The sequence below is a fragment of the Triplophysa dalaica genome, chromosome 1 (genome assembly GCF_015846415.1).
Source record: "Triplophysa dalaica isolate WHDGS20190420 chromosome 1, ASM1584641v1, whole genome shotgun sequence".
Taxonomy (NCBI): Eukaryota; Metazoa; Chordata; class Actinopteri; order Cypriniformes; family Nemacheilidae; genus Triplophysa; species Triplophysa dalaica.
Genome location: NC_079542.1, coordinates 25,888,614 through 25,905,875, shown reverse-complemented (window position 1 = coordinate 25,905,875; position 17,262 = coordinate 25,888,614). Strand labels below are relative to the sequence as shown.

Sequence of the window (17,262 nt, the reverse complement as noted above, 5' to 3'; positions counted from 1 at the left end):
ACGTCACTGGTTGTGACAAATCAACATATACAATTTGACCTGTCTACAGTGAGAAGATGCTGAAATCAGTAATATTTATGTTTTTACATATAATAATAACAATATCCATTTCCTTTATTATAAATTATTTTTTGCTAATATAATAAGCTAGCTGCTTATTGAATAAAAATAGCTAGTTAGCTGCTGCTAGCTGATTGTGTTAGTAAGAGTTTTTGTTATGGAAAAGTATATACATTTTAGTGTGTAGCAAAACTGCATGCACACACCGGGACATACTAACGCTAAACGGAAATGGCCGTCGTTGCCTAGACGACACTGTGATAACTGATAACTGTTAACTGTCACGAACATCGAAATTCAGCTCTTCCTCGCATTTAAGTATTTATTTATTTCAAATCTAATGTTTACTGTATATTCACATGTATTAATTAAGCAAAGCATCTTTTATTTTATTTTATTAATGCAGTGTACAGTAGCATCACTAAACTTTGCCCTCACGTGGTGAGTTGTGAGTCGTTAAGTGTCAATGGATTCACACTTCAAATTTTCACTGGAAACAGATCATCCGGTACTTTGAGAATTCTCATTTCAGCAAACTATGATTTTGGACATACTTATTCTATTTTCTGAATTGTTTTTGAAGTTAGGACGGAATATATGCGAATTGGGATGCAGCTATGGCTTTGTAGACTGCACTTATTGTAAGCTTGTTGACAAAGACGTTTAATGTGCTCTCATTTCTAAGTAAATGACTGAATGTAAATCTGTATCGTTAACCCCTCTTTCACGATCTTAGTTTAAAACATAAAATCGCAGGTTATTTAATATATTTATATTTGATTGAAGTCAAATGATATCCTACAAAATTGCACCTGACAGCTCAAATGTATTATTATTATCAGGGTTCCGGACTAACTTTTTTTACTAGGAGGGCTGTAGCCCCTGACTGAACATTTTAGGTACTGACAATTAAGTTACTTGATGCTAGCAGATTTGGTTCTGCTTATTTAAAAAGAGGCAGAGCCTACAGAGAAGTTTTGTTATTGATTGGTGCTAAATAGAGAGACTGTAACCTGAATTCATTTGAACCAATAGGAATTGTGTTAAAGCATATAGTTAATTGTTTACAGTGTTAGACATTAACGCAAAATGAAAGGCCTCATGTTATGTTCTTATGGTGAGTTTATTGTGTATTAAGGACACTTTTACTCATGTTTACACAACACATGTAAATGTACTGTAAAGTTAACTTAACAAGACCATTCGCCTGTCGTTCTTGCTGTGAACGGATTTGTAATGATCAATCGCTGTCTCAAATAATCCACAGATAAATGAGTTCCCTCCGTGGTTAGTTTCATTTTAAACGTTTTATATATCAACTCGTTCGTCCTCGGGCTCAAGAAATTCGTAACAGCAAACAGCAACTCTTAGTAATGTGCTCACTTTGTTTGTGTGTAAACTTGTCAATGACGACCTGGATCGTGCGCATTGATGCACAGTTTACTATCACAAATAGGCCTGCACTGTTGGCAGGCTTGAAGAGTACAGCTAAAAGAGTACTTTTAAATAACAACTAGAAGAGTTATTGCTCACGCTGTCTCGAAATCTGGTCGCAAAATGCCCTGGTTATCATCATTATTATTAGTTTACCATTGTGAATCATCATAAGGTAAGGAGATGGTATCGAACACAGATTTGTATGCACTTGCTGCAAAACTGATTTCTGATTCCAAAATAGTTACGGATTGCAGCTTTAAAATCACACATTATTACTGCATAACACATAATATAAAAAATCTTAAAATCCCAATGAAAAAAAAATACATTTTATTGAAATTATTTTTTACATGAAATACTGCAGCATTTATTGTAGAAAGTTTATCAATTTGGATCATACTCTTTTTAAAATTCATGTGCCCTCATAATCTTCAGCTTAAATCTGAAAATGCACTTCCGCCCTTTAGTGACTATCTATCTCAAGTGAAATAAGTTTGACACTTGGGCGGAGCATCTGTTAACTCCTCCCCTTCTGTTCCCAGTTCCATTTCAAAATCCAACAGCTGTTTTAATTCATCCAATTGAATGTCAGTGAAGAAAAATATTTTTCTCATTCAAAATTCTGTTTCACTCAGAATACGAAAGGCCATTAAAATTCATGTGAGAAATGTTTTAAAGGGTTGGTTCAGGGTTAGAATGAAAATTCTGTCATGAATTATTACACACCTTCAAGTGATTTCCCAAACATAGGACCTTTATTCATCTTTGGAAAGATAGTTTTGATAAGGCAAGAGAGCTTTCTAACACCCATAAAGAGCAACACAACGAAAACTCAAAGTGCAGAAAGTTATTAAAGTAGTGGTGGGCATAGATTAATTTTTTTAATCTAGATTAATCTAGATTAATTCCAAAATTAATCTAGATTAATCTAGATTAAAATGGCTCATTTGAATTCTGCCGAAGGCATTCAGAATATGTGTGCTACCCAAATAATGACTAAAAGTAAGTCTTTGAGAACGGGTTTCTCAAGCCAGGTGGCGCATTAGACCAGGGGCTCATCTACTGTTTCCAAAATGCACCACAAACTGCTTGAGAAAGCTGTTCTACTATGATAATTGGTGATGAAAATTAAATTATGTTCAATAAGATGAACTTGTGTTTACTTCCGCATTAGCTAAGGGATGATTTCCGTTTAGGTGGTACTTGAGACTGGAAGAGCTCCTACAGTACATTTACATTTAGTCATTTAGCAGACGCTTTTATCCAAAGCGACTTACAAAGAGTGAGGGAGCAACAAACGACCTGTCATACAGGAGCCATAATACATTAGATCTCAATACAAAGTTACTGGTTTCAACTAAAGCTAGACCACTACCTGTTGAGAGAAAGTGTTTTTTTTAAACCAATTCCGCATTGCATAAGGTGCAAACAACCTTAGTCTTGTCGATGTTTCTATTGGGAAGCTTCTTAAAAATTAATATTCCCTGAAGCAAACGCGGCGGCTTCATAGCTGCATCCATGTTAGCATGTCACGTTTGATGCGGTAATTTCACAGTAACGTTATGTTGTGTTCAGACCAAACGCGAATGGCGTGTCAAGCGTGAGTGATTTATATGTTAATGCAAAGAGCCAATAGACCTACTTGCTGCGCGAATCGCGCGAATGAAGCCCTGGTTATGAGATGATGAGGCGGCTTCTGCTTCCGCGAATGACGCGAATCACGCGAGTTGAAAAATCTCGTTCTCGCCCCGTACAGTGCAGTTAAACTGGTATACATCCGCGCTAAAATATCAAGGTGAAAGTCATCATAGCTTGCGTAGTATAGACCCAGCTGCCAACCCAACTTTGAGAATAGATTAACGGCGACATTTTTTTTAACGCGCGATAATAGTCTCACTGCGTTAACGCCGTTAACGCCGTTAACGGCCCACATCCTTAAAATAGTTCAACCAGTGGTTCAACCTTGATTTTATAAAGCAATGACTTTATTAAACAAATTCCAGCACTCAATGTATACAAAACCCCTCAAAAGAAATCAATTTGGGTTCTGAAGATGAATGAAGGTCTTACGGTTTTAAAACGACTTGCGAGTAATAAATAATATATTTTTATTATTTGGTGAACTATAAAGTTGACAACACAGTTATAGTCATGTACATTAAATTGCCCTAATTCAGCAATGTGCCTGTATGTGTCTGTGCATGTAGGAACCGTATTCGTCAGTATCCAGCGCTGGTGAACTGCACCACTATAGACTGGTTCTGTGAATGGCCCCGTGACGCTCTCTTAGAGGTGGCAGAGAGATGTTTGGATGGCCTCTCTCTAGGAAACAAAGACGGGGTGAGATGCATTAACAACATACAGACACAAAATTGACAAAACATTGTGTTAACACACCGTGCAATTACGTCAGTACCACTCACTTATTTGTAGTCTTTGTGAGGTGCTTCATGTCTTAGTGGCTGTTATATATTGAATCATTCATGAAGGTTAATTGAATTTCAAGCGCTGTTAGTTCCTTTTTATTTTGAACATTATGTAAGGTCACTTTTTTATTCACAGTTCAATAAAAGAAAGATCTTAATAAGACAACCTTAACATTTTCAGATCCATCAACAATTAACAATCAGCCTTCACAGAGAGTGATGTACTGTATGTAGTCAACCAGAATGCTCTCTACCGCCACGTTGAGTGCCGCCGTTTGGGAAGGGCAGCAGTTAAAAAACATTTACATGTGAAACTAGTTCGCGAAATTTCCGCCAGGAGGTGGAAAGGGAGAGTTTGCGCCTTCAGTACTTCACCACATGTACTGTGAAACTTTGAAATCCAATGAATTATTACATGACAGGAGGCAACACATTAAACAGAGTTATTCACGTTTATAATATAAGAAAAAAGTGATAGAATTGAACCAAATCCAGGACATAGTAAAGTAAGCATTAAATCATTAGAACAAAAATAATTAGAACAAACGTGTTATGATCACAGAGGTTCATGTAGCCTAAGGATAGTTTTTCTCTGCGAGTCTAAAGCGATTACATATGCCTGATAGTTATAACAACACACTTTTATTATAAAAAAATAACCACACGATGTCTTTTCTGTCCTTATACGTGCAAACTGTTGAAACGTTTGACTGTTTTTAAAAAGTTCCATAACCACAGTTTAATACGTACGTACTTGCGGGTAAACTTTTATAATAAATGTATATTTATTTAAGGATAATCTCATATCCACCACAGCACAAAAAAAGTAATGTTACATGTTTAATTACATGTATGTTACAAAGCGACAACAGAAGGCCTACACACTTTCTTTCAGCCAATACGTGAGGGCGAATCTGACACATTATCACAATTTTTATAATTATAAATTATAAATAATGTGGACCGTAGAAAGTAAAATTCACAAGGCAAAAATTTAACATAAATGATTATTAATGAGCTAGAATAGAGGCTTTGTGAAGACGAGAACGAAAAAACATCATATTTGCCAAAATATGCAATTTATAGACCGTTTCATCGTTATTAAATAAAAGTGTGACGAAATAGTGTATTGACCTGCGTTTAAATGGCAAGCATTGAACTGTTTCAATTCTCTCAGAAGGCTACAGGCTTTTAAAAACAGATTCCACTTCTCAGTTGACGGGGAATAGGGACTGGGAGAGGTGTGAATGTCTTGTTTTTTGAAAGAGCAGAGTTTAGAATTAATGTCTTACGTGCAGGGTGACAAATAAACGTAAGACGCCGTAACACTAAAAAGAAACTTAACTCTAAACATAAACAAAACATCTTTGCCAAAATATGCTTTTTATAATCGTTATGCTCCTAATTTACATAACATATTAAATTATTTTAACATTACATTCTACATATTAAAACACTGTAATGACCTCTCGATTAAATGAAAAACAATTAAATGTTTTCATATCTTCTTGATCGATACAGCACTTTATAAAGCAATTAAGGTAAAATTCCCTGTTTACATTCCAATCTATTCTTAAATTTGCAACTTCTCAATAGACACCTCTTTTGAGTTTTTCGCTGAAATGTTTTTAGGGTGATTTCTTCCTGCAGTAGGAGGTGGGATTTGATGGAGGATGTGTGAACAGTAACAAAGAGCTGAATATTAAAGGGGTGCTGCAACGATGTGTCACAATGTGTTTACAATGTTAAACGTGTTGTCTTCTCATGCTTAACATGGTCAACTTGTCAAAAAACGAGTTGGGAGCATTATGTAGTATTTCTGTGCTCAATATACTCCCCAAGCGATCATACAGGTTTCTAATTTTTTTTTTCGAACATATAAAACTGTTTTGCAACAATATTTCTTAGTCCCTTATTGGACAAATTTCCATAAAAAGCATGCCTAAGAGGCAGCATGGAGAGCAGGAGAAGGAGCATGCACAGACGTCACTTTCACTTGTGCAGGAGAGAGAGCATATGTTTGCGAAGTTCAGGTTTGTTTGCTGTATTTGGGTGATGAATGTTATATAAACAGTGGATATAACGCTGGATTTGTAGATGGTTTTAAACTGATAGATGGAGCCTTCCCAGCCCTAAAAGATGCCGGACATGAACCGCATGCAGTGAGTGAAACTGATGTCTGTGTTTTGTTGGCAATGTGCTTTAGTTCAGCCTCCCCCCCCCCCCCCCGTATGATTTCGGATGTAACCTTACAGCTGTATCTATCTTTTATAAATTCTATATACATTTTATAAATATCTTTTACCAATTATAGCATACATATAGTTACCTAAGTTTAAACTGCTGTTTAAACTTCCCCTTTTAAATGCTGCTTCATGCGAATTGCGAGAGCGCCGGCTCACATTGAGCCTTGCAAGTCATTCAAGAACCGAATTATTTCAGCATGTAGTAGTTTTAAAATATATTCCAAAAAAAGATGTTTAACTTGTCAGAAGTTGAGCTACAAAACAAATAGACCGTTTCTGATATTTTGGCTGACGATGCGAAAAATATTCACAAAGAAATAAACCGGCTAAAGTCGCAAGTTTCTTGCCTCGCAGGAAGTTAAAACTGATCATAATTATTAAATCAACCAAGCAAATAAGGTCAGTGCGCTACCTTATTTGCTTGGTCAATTTAATAATTATGATCAGTTTTAACTTTCTAATGGGAAAAAGGTAGTTTCTGAAACGAACGATGTGCAGCACGATGCGTCAAAGAACGAAAGAAGAAAGAAAGAAAAAGTATGTTTTTATGTAACCCGCGGTTCTGGTGGCTAAAGATCTCATCACGTCCTGTTTAATGCATATATTTCACAACATGATTTAATTTGGTAAACTGTACTGTTATACTTTCATTTTAAATGTTTTGATATGTTTTGACAGACCACGCTTTCAGGACAATACAATTTGTTAACGTGGCTTGTCTCTGAACGCGTGCGGGTGCCACATTTAAAAGAACTTTGAAATAAAGCCTGACATAATGAAAAGCCTAATGCATAGACATTACTTATGACAACATATCCCCAATCTATGTGAATGAAGCCTACCAACATGTACACGTGAATGTTAATCCAGGGTTAACATCAGAGAAACCCAGCTGTGTTTTCAGGCAGTGGCATTTATTCCATATGGGGGATATATGCTGATAATCCAATTTAGAGCACATTGGGTTTTAAAGGAAATAAAGCTAAATCATGTTAGTTGGGTTTCGCCATTTTTTATGAATGACGCACAGTTTTGCACACGCTGTATTTCTCAATTTGCAAAAAACACAGAGCGAATACAAACATTAAAGTTCTGCATGCAACCCAGCATTAAATGAAAACACTCCTTATATATTGTAAATGATTCAAACCTAATAAAGTATTGATTGAATGCATAGAGCAAATTTAAAAATGTAATCCCTTGTTGAATGAAATTATATTAATTTTATGTATTATTATGTATATATTTTAAATATAATTATTAGTGTCTGTGGATTTAAGTTCTTGTAACTTTGATATTGTAGACAGCGCTTTTCTTTAACGCCTAAACATCTTAACCCTTGCCTCTCTGCTGAGACAGGCAATGAGTTTGACGCGTCAACTCGCGATGAGTGAAGATCTGTAAAAAGACTGCCACTCAGCGGTAAACAAGAGTAAACACACATTAAAGTAGAGCCACCGCGAAGACAGCGGCAGCAGAAGGCTTATTCTGGTTGAGGACCTACTGTAATACACACAACTTTTATGGCACCTCCCACAAACTTTTATGGCACCTCCCACACGACTTTTATGGTACTCTCCTAATGCAGTGTAACGCCTAGCATGCTGGGAACTGAAATTCATTCTCAACAAATCGTGTTGAATTAACTTGTTTAAATTAAGTATTACGAATTAGTTACAGGAACTCTAAATGTTTAAGTTAGTACAATTTTTACATAAAACTAAGTTTACACTACTTTACATATTTAATTACTTTGAACATTCGGGTTTACAGTTTGGAGGTTCTCCATTGAGCCTTTTTTTGGTCAGGATAAATGGGAGTTTAGTGTACCTCAGTTGTGTCGTTGTGCAATTTTGTTAGGAACTGAGAGTTCCACAAAGTAATTTCTCTGGTGGCTTCACAGATCCAGGCTAAAGTGGCCAGTATCTTTGTGACCGTGCACCAGTCTGTGGCCCAGTTCTCTCACAGGATGAAAGTAGAACTGAAGAGACACAATTACGTCACCCCCATCAACTACCTGGAGCTGGTTTCAGGATACAAGAAGTATAAATCTTTCCATTTCTCATTCATGTGCTTCTTTGTGAAGATGTTTTGTGAGGGCATCATAGCTTCCTGTTTCCATTCAACAAAGTGTTAATCTGTCTGATATTCTCAGGTTGTTGTCTGAGAAGCGGGATGAGTTTGGAGAGCAGGTGTCTAAATTGAAGAACGGCTTGTTTAAGATCGACGACACACGGATTAAGGTGGAGGCCATGTCCGTGGAGCTAGAAGATGCCAAGAAGAAAGTGGCAGCGTTCCAGAAACAATGTGAGGAATATCTGGTTGTCATCGTTCAACAGAAGAGGGATGCAGACGAACAACAGAAGGTGTGTTTGCGCGTTCGTTTGTCTGGGTTTTGTTTACGTTCCTCATCGGTCCTGATGTTTCATAGTATCTGGGAGTATTTGGGAACTGATGCCTCTGCACATGTGTGTTTGTGTTTTTGGTTGTGTGTTTGTTCGTGTTTTTTTTTCTTTTTGACATTTGTTAGGCAGGGTTGTATTTTTGTGATATTTATAACCCTCTAAGATTGTCTGTGCTGTGTTTGTTAGGCGGTGGGTGCTCACAGTGAGAAAATAGAAGCAGAGGAAATCAAATGTAAGGCCATGGCAGAGAATGCGCAGAGAGACCTCGATGAAGCACTTCCTGCTTTGCAGGAAGCCATGAAGGTATTATTTCTTTCAATAAAGGCTGACAAGTAATGAAAGCATCTGATCTGATCATCTGAACGAAATATGTGTTTTATCAGGGTGTGGACTTCTTTGCTAGATGATTTCATGTGCTAATTAGCATGTTCATAAGTCATGACATCATATTTGCATTCAGTCTAGTGATGGCACTCAGATCTGTTTCTCTTCTCTCCTACTCTCTAAACTGTCACATGCTGTTTTAACACAACTGAATGCCCAATAATGATATGATTTACATATTTTCTGTTGCTAGACAGAACAAGAATAAAATAGTGACTAAATATGTCCCATTAATACTACTTGCAGTAACTTCTAAAATCATGATTAGTAACAGCGGCTTCGCTGGACAGAAAATGTAATTAACTGCATCCACCAAATTTACCGAAACTATATGTTGCATGCTGTTTTGTCAGTGAAAACTGAATTCATAGCGTTGTCGTCATTAAACAATCTTGTTGGTCTCTTAACAGGCTCTTGAGTCACTGAATAAAAAAGACATGACTGAAATCAAGTCTTACGGCAGACCTCCAGCTCTCGTGGAAACTGTCATGCAGGCTGTAATGATCCTCCGAGGATGTGAACCAACCTGGGCAGAGGCCAAAAGACAACTGGGTACGAGAGACATTTCCAGATCTTTATTAAATTACTCCATTAGACTGATGTCACACATAGATTCGGGCAATGACCCTGGTGTGAAATCCATACCAGACTACAATATAACTAACCTCACATGAGCCAAATAGAGAGAGAGAAAGAGAGAGAGAGAGACTCAGGCAAGGAGAGGTTGGTTTATTCATTAGCATTCCAGTCTATATTTAAAAAGGTCAGCACAATGCAGTGGAAAGCACAGAACAGATTGCTCTGAAAATGAAATATGTGCTTGCCCGAGGCTGAATTCGAGCCATTTGTTTTAGGAGAGGGCAACTTCATTAAACAGTTGGTGAATTTTGATAAGGACAACATATCTGACCGCGTGTTGAAGACCATTGGACATTACTGCACGCAGCCCGACTTTCAGCCTGAGATCATCGGACGGGTCTCGCTCGCTGCTAAGTCCCTCTGCATGTGGGTCAGGGCCATGGAGGTACACACACAAATATTAATCTTCACAATATACTTGCATTAACAACATTTGCTCCTACGAACATTGATTTTAACTGTGATGTTGAAACATTGTTTTTATGCTATACATATTCATCCCATGTACTGTGTATGTGTCAGGTTTACGGTCGTATCTATAGGGTGGTGGAACCGAAGAGAGCCAGGCTGCATGGAGCAATGACGCAGCTGGCTGAGAAACAGGCCTCGATGGCTGAGGCTCAGGGCAAACTCAGAGAGGTCAGTGTCTGTCTATATACCCCGAACTCTGTTACCCTGTTCCAAAACCTAGTGTGCTGCCTACAAAGACAGCATTTCGAGGTATCATAGGCATGCTCCCAATAAAAAGGTAGCTAAATTCTAAATTACTGTTACACATAGCAATACCATTCCCAGAATACATTGTGACAAAAAAACTAAGATGGTGGATGAAGTGATATTACCTAAAAGAAATTGTGCCTTAGTGATGGACAGCTCACTAAGTATTGGGACAAAGCTTACGTGTGCATACATGTGGACATAATTTCGTATACATTAGTGTTATTCAAATGTATAGCATTAAACATTTTGTGTGTGTGTGTGTGTGTGTAGGTAGGAGATAAGCTGGATGAGTTAAAGAGACAGTACGATGAAAAGCTGTCCCAGAAAGAGGAGCTACGGAGGAAATCGGAGGATATGGAGCTGAAACTGGACAGAGCTGGAAAGCTGTTGTCTGGACTGGCAGGAGAGAGAGTCCGCTGGGAAGAGACAGTTTCTGTATGAACACACACACATACAGTCACCATTTGGATATGAAGATGTGAGCCCTCATATGTGATTGTGTCGCGTGTGGATGTTTAGGGTCTGGAGAAGAACATGTCCTGTCTGGTGGGGGATTGCCTGCTGGCCGCTGCCTTCCTGTCTTACATGGGCCCTTTCCTGTCTAACTACAGAGATGAGCTGGTCACAAAGATCTGGATGAAACAGGTGACAATCGATCAGTCGATCAGTTCACTCCCTCCTGTATTTCGCTTGAAACTTTCACTGAATTTACAGCAGTGCTTGCATTTAAAGGAACAGTTTGCCCCCTCCAAAAAATCTTGTCATCATTTACTCACTCTCTAGTTGTTTCAAATCTGTATAAATGTCTTCGTTCTAATGAACACAGAGAAAGATATTTGGAAGAATGCTTGTAACCAAACAATTCTTGGCCACCAATGACTACCATAGTAGGAAAAATGACAATGATGGGCAAAAGTTTGCTTTCCTACTGTAACGAGGAAGGCGGGACGAGAGCCGTTGGGTGGGTCCGGTAGCGTGAGTGATAGTGGGAATCAGCTGTGCGCTCACCGGTCCCGCATATCTCACGGAGGAGATCGAGAGCATAAGTGGACCAGCGACAGGACTACGGATGAGAGAGGAAGGGCCCGGACATGTGTTAAGTTTGTGTTTATATTCATGGAGCCGGCAGTCGACTGACTTCTGTGTTATTTTTTATTGTGCGCACAGCTGATTCCCACTATCACTAACGCCACCGGCTACACCTCACGGCTCTCGTCCCGCCTTCCTCGTTACACCTACATTCTTCAAAATATCTTAATTTGTGTTCAACAGAATAAAGAAACTTACAAATCAATTTTTCTTACTATGGTAGTCAATGGCGTCCAAGAACTGTTTGATTACAAGCATTCTGGAGCACTTCTATTTATTCAACAGTGAATCTTAAGATATTATGCAGATGACGGCTCTGTTTCTCTTGCCTCGATCTTCCTCGACCATTTTCATCTCTAGGTGAGAGAATTGGAGGTGCCCTGTTCTCCAGGGTTCAGTTTCGCAGCTTTCCTGTCTAAACCCACAGCAGTGCGTGAATGGAACATCCAAGGTCTCCCATCTGACGCCTTCTCCACAGAGAACGGAGTCATCGTCACCCGTGGCAACCGGTCAGACACAGAGAGCCAATCCCTTAACACTAATTGGAATAATGATGATATCTCATGAATAATGGGCTGTAATGAATAGTGATTGGAGAATAATTAGCTAAAGATAATAGTAAGATCAGTTTTTTTCTGATTGTTCATTTATAGGCTGCTCATTTCTTTTCTATGCGCGCACACCAAACAGATTAATGGCATTTTGGGATTATAGATTATTATTAAATGGCCTATTTGTGGATAATGTGACATGCATTTATAGTGAGAGCTCATGCTTCTCATCTCTCTCTCTTTGTCCTTCCCCACAGATGGCCGCTAATGGTGGACCCTCAAGGACAAGCGCAAAAGTGGATTAAGAACATGGAACTTAAAAGAGTGAATATTTAACACGCGCACACACACTTATATTTTCATTCATTTATGGTGTTCATAGTGTCAACACAGACTGCAATATTTGCTGTAAACATCCTGATTTAACCATCTGGTTATCAGAACAGGACAGAAACAAAGAAAACAAGGCAGCTGTGGTTATTAATATGAGTGAGATCTGCTTCCCCACAGAATAAAACATAACCCACATTCAGTTGCAACATTACCTGCTCAGAGTCACGACGCCTGGTCACGTGACTCAGACGAGCCGTTTTCAGAGGCCTTAATTAAAGTGCAAGAACTTCAAACTCAATCCTCCTGTGAGTTAAAAAAAGCCGCTCCTCTGAGATCCCGGCCCCTCACCTGCTCTTCTACAGCAGAACACACACATTTATCACAGATACACATTAATGTACTCGCTCTCCGTCCTCTGTGTCAGGACCGTTTGCTGTACTAGGAATGCAAAGACAGACAGATAGGAATGTAGATGCGTGAAACAGTTGATAAGTGTTCTGTTGTGAGTGCAAGAAATGGCTCTCAGGTGTGTTCAACTTCAGAAGGAGCAATGGGAGGACACACACACTTGCGTGCGGTCTCTCATCTCTCAGGATAATTTGCTTTGCAGCTTCAGTCCTCTGTCCTCTCTCTCTCTCTCTCTCTTTTTGTGTCTGACCTTTTCCTTCTCTTCACAGGTCTTTTCTCTTCTGTAGTGGTGAGTGTCTGATGCGGCGAGTGCCGTTCACACACTGCCGTTAAACGCTGACATTTACTAACAATACCGAAATGACAGAGCCGAAGCCTCTTTTCTGCCTCCCCCAGCTCTTCTCATTCTCTTTCACATCCCATTTTCTTGCTTAACATCCATTTATCACTTCTGAATCATATTTATCCTCTCTGCTCTCATCTTTTTTTTACTTAGTTGACAGCGTTCTTTCGTCCTCTGCGTGTCCTTTATGTTCTCCTCGTCCTCATGTGCTCTCGCTCTCTTTCTCCGTCGCAGGGGTTGAAGGTAATTGACCTGCAGATGCCTGAATTTTTGCGAGTCCTGGAGAATGCAGTGCAATTTGGTTTCCCAGTTCTCCTGCAGAACGTCCAAGAGGAACTGGACCCGGCACTTGCCCCAATACTCAACAAGTCCCTCACACGAGTTGGTCAGTCATGGCTCACACATACATGCGTGACAGTCAAACCAGTCGTTATATGTTTTTCACGAACTGCCATTGATACACATGTGTCGTCTACAGAATCTCCCTGATATTACATTACCAGTCAAAAGAAACGCTTGCCTGATATGTAACTAATGACCTTTAAAAAATTACTATTATATAAATCCGAATCAAAATGTATTTCATTAAAAAAAAATATATATATATATATATATATATGTATTTGGGAAAAATATAATTTTGAAATGGATGACTCAAACAACGCAGTGGTTCTCAAACTCGGAGCCTCAATTTGATCCACCGGGTACAGTTTTTTGGAAATGAAACATCAGAAAAAAAATACCATCAACAGTATATATGCAAAAAAATAATTTATTGTAAATAATTGCAGTAATTTATTATAATGTAATTAAAAAAATTGGTTTAATTAAAATTCTAAATTCAAGATATATTTTGCGGCGGCCACTAAGCAATGCACCCTGCACCAAGGGGAACTTACAATGAAAAAGTTTGAGATCCACTGAAATAATTATGCAAATCAGCCTATAAGAGCCCTGAATAGATAGGAACTCGTTCAATACTCTTTAAAAAGCTTCCCAGGGTGAGACCTCAAGAAGGTGGCTTTTAAAATGCCAAGAGAAGGATTTTGCTAATTCTAATCAAAGGGTGACTTCTATAAAATGCTAAAATGTAACATAGTTTTATATTAGATATAGTTTTATATTAGATATAGTTTTATATTAGACATAGTTTTATATTAGACATAGTTTTATATTAGACATAGTTTTATATTAGACATAGTTTTATATTAGATATAGTTTTATATTAGACATAGTTTTATATTAGACATAGTTTTATATTAGACATAGTTTTATATTAGACATAGTTTTATATTAGACATAGTTTTATATTAGATATAGTTTTATATTAGAAATAGTTTTATATTAGAAATAGTTTTATATTAGACATAGTTTTATATTAGAAATAGTTTTATATTAGACATAGTTTTATATTAGAAATAGTTTTATATTAGACATAGTTTTATATTAGACATAGTTTTATATTAGATATAGTTTTATATTAGACATAGTTTTATATTAGAAATAGTTTTATATTAGACATAGTTTTATATTAGAAATAGTTTTATATTAGACATAGTTTTATATTAGAAATAGTTTTATATTAGACATAGTTTTATATTAGACATAGTTTTATATTAGAAATAGTTTTATATTAGACATAGTTTTATATTAGACATAGTTTTATATTAGATATAGTTTTATATTAGATATCACTCTCAACATAATTCCCACAGTTACAAGTGTCCTACTCCATAGTTTTATGAGTTTACTTGGTCACGCTTTAGATTACAGCCCGCAAGGTACCACATAATAAAATAGAATTTACATCGTAGCTAATTGTAAAAATAATGTACTTCTACTGTACATATTTGTATGTAAAGGGAAACAATATCCATCGATTAGGGAATAAAGAGGTAAAAGGTAAAAAATTCCACAAAGATTGCATCCAAACCCTTTCCCTACAGATATGTACTGTAGAGGTACATTATTGTTACTCTGTAAATTCTGTTTAATTATGCATGTTAAAACTTTGCTGTTGTTTTTGCAGCAGGTCTGCCAGTAACTCAATGTAGATTTAATAATTACTTAATATACTTTCCCATTAGTAATCAAAATTTAAAGACTTTTGAGATTCAAAATGAGCAAGAAGAGACTGGCATTAGCATAGCATCACTGCAAAAAGTGACATTCTTCCCAAAACTTTTTCTCTTGTTTTCTGTAAATATATTTAAAACTTCTTAAATTACGATACATCTACATAACAAGAAAAGTCACCAAAGAAATTTAGTCTTGTTTTATGAAAGAAAAATATATAAACTAGGTAAGTTTATGCTTAGAACAAAATTGTACATTAAATCTACAGTAATTTACTGGCAAAGCTGCTGCGAAATTACAGCAAAGTTTTACAGTGTGCGGTACATTGCGGGCTGTAATCTAAAGCGTTACCGTTGACTAATATTCTAAAATCTATATAAAGAATGGAAGTGTTTCCAGCTATTAACTGGTACTTAAAGTGTCTGCTACATGTCTTTTTATTTACTATTTTATGCATATTTGTGTATGTGTGATCTACAGGGGGCCGGTTCTTATTAAAACTGGGAGACAAAGAGGTAGAATACAGTCCTGAATTCCGTTTCTACATGACCACCAAACTGTCCAATCCACATTACACGCCTGAGATCTCCTCCAAAACCACAATCGTCAACTTCGCAGTTAAAGAACAGGTCTGCGTGTATTTCAAGGTTGTGAAACTCAAGTCAGGTGTCTTGAAGGATGAAATATAACTGTGTGTGCATATGTTAGGGTCTGGAGGCCCAGCTGCTGGGGATTGTGGTGAGAAAGGAGCGTCCTGAGCTAGAGGAGCAGAAGGACTCTCTAGTGATCAACATCGCCTCCGGCAGGAGAAAACTACAAGAGCTGGAGGATGAGATTCTGCGGTGGGCGGCACGCATAATCACACACTCACAAATGTCACAAAACTGCATTAACACCTTTATACAAGTGCCACTGACATCATTAACTCAAATCATCAGTGTTTTTATTTATAAATACTGAGAGATCTCACAGTGTGCTCCCTTCTATTTCCTCTGAGTAGGCTGCTGAATGAGGCAACCGGCTCCCTGCTGGATGACGTTCAGCTAGTAAACACCCTGCAGACCTCCAAAGTCACGGCCACCGAGGTCGCAGAACAACTGGAGATCAGCGAACTGACCGAGAGCCAAATCGATATTGCCAGAGAGGTGAGAGAGAAAGAGAGAAAAGCATGAGGAGAGGTCAAGGAGAGGTAGATGGCGTGAGAGAGGTGCTGAAAGGGTTGCCAGATTGGATTAAAGATTGCTGCTCTGAATAAGGAAGAGAGATAAAAAGAGTGCTGAGATGAGGATGTTGATAATAGAAGAGGCAGATAAAGCTATAGACACCCCTGTGTGTGTGTGTGTTTGTTCAGGCCTACCGCCCGTGTGCCCAGAGGGCGTCCATCTTGTTCTTCGTGCTGAATGATCTGGGCTTTATAGATCCCATGTATCAGTTCTCTCTGGACGCCTACATCACCCTGTTTACGCTGAGTATAGAGAGCAGCCCCCGCAGCCACAAACTGGAGGAGAGAATAAACAACCTCAACAGGCACCACACTTATGCTGTCTACAGGTCTAAAACACCAACTCACACATACACTTCAGTGCACCATTCGGAATTGCAGTGAGAAGTCGATTCATTTCCACCTGAATTCCTGCATTTAAAGAAAATATGAGCTGGAAATGAAAATGTTGTCATCACCCTGATGTCATTCAACACCTGTATATTCTGTCTGTGGAACACAAAAGAAGATATTTTGAGAAATGTCTCAGCCCATGCAATGAAAGTCAAGGGGGCCCCAATGTTGTATCTTCTTTTGGGGTTCATTTGGGATTCGGCAATAGAATGACATGAGGGTTAATAAATGGTACAAGAATTTAAATTTTGGGGTGAACTGTCCCTTTAAGGACATTGAATACAAATGGAATCATGTGTTTATTTTTCATCATTGATGTGTCTGAATCATATTAAAGTGACTTTGAGAGTGATGTCAGCATATCTAATCGGTTTGCAGATACACCTGTCAAGGACTGTTTGAGTGTCACAAGCTTCTGTTCAGTTTCCACATGTGTGCTAAGATCCTGGAGGCATCGGGCAAACTCAACATGGATGAATACAGCTTCTTCCTTCGAGGGGGACTGGTGAGGAATGCTGAGGGCACTGTGC

The 17,262-nt window shown here is 38.0% G+C and overlaps 1 protein-coding gene across 3 annotated transcripts in view; it reads left to right on the top strand.

The window, feature by feature from the left end:
• dnah2 (dynein, axonemal, heavy chain 2) overlaps positions 1-17,262 on the top strand; it is a 164,274-nt gene that overhangs the window by 136,408 nt on the left and 10,604 nt on the right. For all 3 annotated transcript variants that reach the window (XM_056746055.1, XM_056746045.1, XM_056746036.1), the window contains 17 exons: positions 3,705-3,837; positions 8,073-8,212; positions 8,325-8,535; positions 8,761-8,877; positions 9,369-9,510; positions 9,813-9,982; positions 10,120-10,236; positions 10,588-10,752; positions 10,837-10,962; positions 11,767-11,915; positions 12,215-12,281; positions 13,276-13,426; positions 15,598-15,746; positions 15,826-15,959; positions 16,118-16,262; positions 16,469-16,668; positions 17,111-17,237. In XM_056746055.1, the coding sequence (XP_056602033.1) occupies positions 3,705-3,837; positions 8,073-8,212; positions 8,325-8,535; positions 8,761-8,877; positions 9,369-9,510; positions 9,813-9,982; positions 10,120-10,236; positions 10,588-10,752; positions 10,837-10,962; positions 11,767-11,915; positions 12,215-12,281; positions 13,276-13,426; positions 15,598-15,746; positions 15,826-15,959; positions 16,118-16,262; positions 16,469-16,668; positions 17,111-17,237 (2,443 nt within the window). The remainder of the gene's footprint in view (positions 1-3,704; positions 3,838-8,072; positions 8,213-8,324; positions 8,536-8,760; positions 8,878-9,368; positions 9,511-9,812; positions 9,983-10,119; positions 10,237-10,587; positions 10,753-10,836; positions 10,963-11,766; positions 11,916-12,214; positions 12,282-13,275; positions 13,427-15,597; positions 15,747-15,825; positions 15,960-16,117; positions 16,263-16,468; positions 16,669-17,110; positions 17,238-17,262) is intronic.